The sequence below is a fragment of the Macaca nemestrina genome, chromosome 1 (assembly GCF_043159975.1).
Source record: "Macaca nemestrina isolate mMacNem1 chromosome 1, mMacNem.hap1, whole genome shotgun sequence".
In the NCBI taxonomy this organism is placed as follows: Eukaryota; Metazoa; Chordata; class Mammalia; order Primates; family Cercopithecidae; genus Macaca; species Macaca nemestrina.
In genome coordinates, this window is record NC_092125.1 from 22,477,611 (window position 1) to 22,483,123 (window position 5,513).

General features: G+C 40.3%; 1 protein-coding gene across 1 annotated transcript; it reads left to right on the plus strand.

Moving 5' to 3' along the window:
• The first annotated feature begins 252 nt into the window (after positions 1 to 252).
• LOC105492952 (histone H3.3C-like) lies at positions 253 to 1,079 on the plus strand. Its single transcript, XM_011760339.3, has one exon. The coding sequence runs from the start codon at positions 269 to 271 to the stop codon at positions 677 to 679; it is 411 nt and encodes a 136-aa protein (XP_011758641.2). The 5' UTR covers positions 253 to 268; the 3' UTR covers positions 680 to 1,079.
• Positions 1,080 to 5,513: the final 4,434 nt, after the last annotated feature.

A 5,513-nucleotide genomic window follows, 5' to 3' on the forward strand; every position in this document is an offset into this window, starting at 1 on the left:
CCTATGCAATTTGCCTCTATTGTTGGATTAATTACCAACCTTCCTCATATTTTATACTTACATTCTTCTCATTAGGTCATGACTGCTAGTAAATAGGGATTTATTATACAGCAGCGATATTGCATACTGGTTAAAAATTTGACTTCTGGCTTTCAATTGTGTTCGCAGCCGCCACCGCGCCACCGTCGCTCCCCAAAACCAGCGCCGCCTCTCCCTCGTCGAGCTCCAGCCGAAGGAGAAGAGAGGTAAGTAAGGAGGTCTCTGTACCATGGCTGGTACAAAGCAGACTGCCCGCAAATCGACCAGTGGTAAGGCACCCAGGAAGCAACTGTCTACAAAAGCCACTTGCAAGAGTGAGCCTTCTACTGGAGGGGTGAAGAAACCTCATCGTTACAGGCCTGGTACTGTGGCGCTCGGTGAAATTAGCCGTTATCAGAAGTCCACTGAATTTCTGATTCCCAAAATTCCCCTCCAGCGTCTGGTGCGAGAAATTGCTCAGGACTTTAAAACAAATCTGCGCTTTCAGAGCGCAGCTATGGGTGCTTTGCAGGAGGTGAGTGAGGCCTATCTGGTTGGCCTTTTTGAAGACACCAACCTGTGTGCTATCTATGCCAAACGTGTAACAATTATGCCAAAAGACATCCAGCTAGCACGCCGCATACGTGGAGAACGTGCTTAAGAATCCACTACGATGGGAAACATTTCATTTTCAAAAAAAAAAAAAAATTCTCTTCTTCTTGTTATTGGTAGTTCTGAACGTTAGATTTTTTTTTTCCAAGGGGTCAAAAGGTACCTAAGTATATGATTGCGAGTGGAATAATAGGGGACAGAAATCAGGTATTGGCAGTTTTTCCATTTTCATTTGTGTGTGAATTTTTAATATAAATGCAGAGGCGTAAAGCATTAATGCAAGTTAAAATGTTTCAGTGAACAAGTTTCAGCGGTTCAACTTTATAGTAATTATAAATAAACATGTTAAATTTTTCTGGACAATGCCAGCTTTTGGATTTTTTTAAAACAAGTAAAGTTCTTATTGACGGCAACTAAAAGGTGTTTGTAGCATCTTTATCATACAGTAGATTTCATCCATTCACTATACTTTTCTGAGTTGTCCTACATGCAAGCACATGTTTTTAATGTTGTCTGTCTTCTGTGCTGTTCCTGTAAGTTTGCTATTAAAATACATTAAACTTAAAAAAAAAACAAATTGACTTCTGGAATTATCCTGGCCAAGTTCAAGTCTTGGACCTACAACCTAGTTGCTGTGTGACCTTGGGCACTTTCTTTATCCCAGCCTTAGTATCTTCCTGTCTAAAATATGCCTTGTAATCAATCACATTTTTGTTAGGATTAGCTGAAATAAAACATGTGAAGCACTCAAAATATCACCACCTACAAGTAAGGTATCAACAAATGTTAACCAATTATTATAATTGATAGCTTCTGCTTATCTATAGAACTATCTTGCTTAACAGTGCTGCCCCAGGGTAAGCTGGCTAACTTTCTTTAATAACTAGTCCATATTTTCTCAGTTATACACAATTAGTCCTTCTGATACTCATTTATATGGTTACTTTTTTTTCTCCTAGATTTAATACTCTACCCCTGTCTCTGCTGAATTTTATTCATTTGCTGGGGATATTCTTCCAATCCACCAACTATTTTTATTGGAACAATAAGTCAGCAAGCCATCTCACACAAACTGGACTGCATTGTAAACTTCTTCATCAAGCAATATTCCAAGGGTTGGACAACGTTTTCTGGAAAGGGCCTGATAGTAAATATTTTAGGCTCTACAGGACTTACAGTCTCTGTCAAAATTATTCAACTTGACCATTATAGTGCAGAAGTAGCCATAGACAATATGTAAACAAATGTCCATGGCAGTGTTCCAATAAAACTTTATCTACAAAAATAAGTGAGGGATGAATTTGGCCATCGGGCAGTATAGTTTGCTATACAGGGAGTATAGTCTGCTGATCCCTCCTCTTTTATTTTTCTGAGAAATTAATGCTTATTAAATTTATTCTGATAGACAATGATCAACTTAATCTTAAAGTTTACTCTTTGCCCACCTCATAATTGTTTGGCCTAAATTTTGTTTTCCAATTTATTGATGAGGAGTCTCTGAAGGATGAGTTAAAAAGCCTTGCAGAGTTACGTGCAATGAACGTAACAAGCAAAGAAGTTACAAGCAAAGTTACAAGCAAAGAAGCTTGTGTTCTAACTCTCCTTGGAGCTCCTTTTTAAATATGCTTTTCCAATAATGTCTCCTGTACAAAACTTTCATAAGCTTCTGAAATGCTGAGCCATTATCTTGTTCATCTCTCTCTCCCCCAGTTCCTTGTACACTTTATGGGGTTTATTAAATATTTGGTGACAAAAATGAATGAATGAACATTGTTCCATAGAGAATAAGGTTCATACAAATTATTACTTAGTACATTGTCCTCTTCCAATGACGTTGTAAGTTCTTTTTTTTTTTCTTTCTTTTTTTTTTTTTTTTTTTTTTTGAGATGGAGTCTCACTCTGTTGCCCAGGCTGGAGTGCAGTGCACAGTCCTAGCTCACGGCAACCTCCACTTCCTGGGTTTAAGCAATTCTCCTGCCTCAGCCTCCCACATAGCTGGGATTACAGGTGCCTATTACCACACCCCGCTAATTTTTATATTTTTAGTAGAGACAGGGTTTCACCATGTTTGCCAGGCTGGTCTTGAACTCTTGACCTCAAGCGATCCAGCTGCCTCGGCATCCCAAAGTGCTGGGATTACAGGTATGAGCCACTGCGCCTGGCCAGTTCTTTTTCTTTAATCAAGAATGTTTCATTGTACTGAATCTACCAAAACAGTCCTATAATGTCCATATAAACTGTTCCATTAAAACAATGATCTTCGGCCGGGCGCGGTGGCTCACGCCTGTAATCCCAGCACTTTGGGAGGCCGAGGCGGGCGGATCACAAGGTCAGGAGATCGAGACCACGGTGAAACCCCGTTTCTACTAAAAATACAAAAAATTAGCCGGGCGCGGTGGTGGGCGCCTGTAGTCCCAGCTACTCAGGAGGCTGAGGCAGGAGAATGGCGTGAACCCGGGAGGCGGAGCTTGCAGTGAGCCGAGATTGCGCCACTGCACTCCAGCCTGGGCGACAGAGCGAGACTCTGTCTCAAAAAAAAAAAAAAAAAAAAAGAATGTTTCATTGTACTGAATCTACCAAAACAGTCCTATAATGTCCATATAAACTGTTCCATTAAAACAATGATCTTCTTCCAGAAAAATACATTAATATTCAGGATAAACACTGGCTGGGGTCTTAGGAAATCTAGCTTAGTCTTGGATATGCAATTTGGCTACATGATGTTGGTTAAGCTTTTCCATGCTCTAGGATTGTTTCCTCACATTGTAAAATAAATTAATTATACTAAATATCCCCTAGAGTGCCTCCTGTATGTTTAGCAAAACTGCCTACAAAGACCAAGCATTCCACTCAGATTCAATGATCTCTGCCAGTCACCTGTCTTTACCTAGAATCCTGGAAGAACATCACACAGGAGCCTGAACTCTTCCTCCCTCTTGCAGACTTCTAGAACCCCTTTTCATCCTGGAATTTTCACTTTGGCAGGAAATCCTTTCAGGTCACCTCAATATAAACAGCACAGATACAGAAGTCAGGGGTTCAGAATTCTTGTGGAACTGCTCTATGATTGTAGGGACTTGCTCTAGGAAGGAAACATCTTCCAGACAAGGGTGCTGGGCAGTGAAGGCGCTCTTTACGTCCCTTTGGTGGCACTCCCTGAAACCACTGGGCCACACCTGCCGGGACCAAGTATGATTTCTACAGAGTTAAAGTAGGAAACTTGTCAACTCCTCGGGAGTCAGCCGCGGGACACACAAGAAACCAGTTGTAACAGAATAGCAGAGAAGCTAAAGGAAAAAAAAAAAAAAAACAAAGGGAAAAGGAAACACAGAAAGTACTAACTGGGGAATACAAAAGACTTAAGGGAGCAATGATTTAAAACTGTGTGCCTTTTTAAGGAAGGCAGATTGAAATTCCGCAGAGCTTCAATTTTCCTCTAAATGCTTGTGATTTCAGAGCCTCCCTGGGGTACATGCTCCCTCTGGAGAACTCTCAGCAGGATGGAAGTTCTGCCCCACCTGCCACAAAAAAAAAAAAAAAAAAAAAAAAAAAAAGATGATTTTTGCATTGGGACACACTGAAATTACCACAGTATCGTGAAGAGAAATGAAACTACTCTTTTAAAAGAGGTCCCTCAGCCAGAGAACCATGAACAATCTTGATGAGAGCATTCTAAGCTTTCTATGTTCCAGAAGTTTCTTCTATGGCAGTTGCCAAGGCAACAGAGTAAAGTAAGAACCAAAGGACAAACGGCATCAGCCTCACTGGGTGTCTCCACCTTTACCTGCCAACTGCAGGTACAAACAGTGCCTTCTCTTGTCTGGCAACACCATCCCAGAGCTGCTCCCAGATGCACAGACAGCAGGATGCAGAGAGAAACACAGACATCCTACCGTTTTCTACACATGGAGCTGCTTCCCAGACATATAAAGAATTTGGAACCCCCTAAGAGTTTCTCAAGTATAGCAACCTTTAAATATATCTGCTATTTTTAACTATTCTGGCAATTTGGGATTAGGCATAATGTGAAGCCCTATGTTTTGAAAAACAACCAGCTAAGGAAGCTCAGAAAATACAGACAGTTTTAGAAAATATAGACAAACAAAAGTTTGTTTGTTTCCAAAACAGACTTAGGCTCTAAATGTATTTCTTATTCATAATTTTGGAGGTTGAGGTGAACATTCAGATTAAAATGACCCAAGAGCTCCATCATATAAAGCAAGCAGACAGCCTCATGGATATTAGACTGTAGACAAGGAAAAAATCCCAATGCAGCTACCCTTGAGTGGAGAGATAGGCTCTTCCTAGCCAGAGTAAAGTGGAATTGAATGTTTTTCCTGGATATGTTTGATCAGAGCCACAAGATGCACCTCTTTGTAATCTTTCTACGTGGAAAAAAGACTAGGAAAACTCACAACAAATTCTATGTTAAAAGCAGCTGATCTGCTTTTTATTCATCTATCTGTTCTAGATACACAAACTGGAAATGCCATTAAAATGTAAATTAAGTATTTACACCAGTTTCCACGATAAAGGCCTCTTGGAAGCATTCATAGACATGCCAACAGATTGGCTTCCTCCATCTGCTGACCCACCATCCTCACACCTTGTGTATCACTGTTTAAAAACACTGTACAGGTTGAGCAACTCTGATCTGAAACCCCAAAATGCTCCAAAATCTGAAGCTTTGTGAGTGCCAACATGACGCCACAAGTGGAAAATTCCAACCTGACCTCATGATGGGCTGTAGTCAAAACAGAGTCAAAACTTGGTCACAGGCACAAAATAGTTAAAATTAAAATAAGATGTTTATGAAGCATAAATTAATTTTGTGATTGGACTTAAGGGTCTCATCCTCAAGATATCTCATTATGTATAGGCAA

Bases quoted from the DNA above. Each gene is read 5' to 3' on its own strand.
- LOC105492952 (XM_011760339.3), top strand. From the start codon at position 269: ATGGCTGGTACAAAGCAGACTGCCCGCAAATCGACCAGTGGTAAGGCA.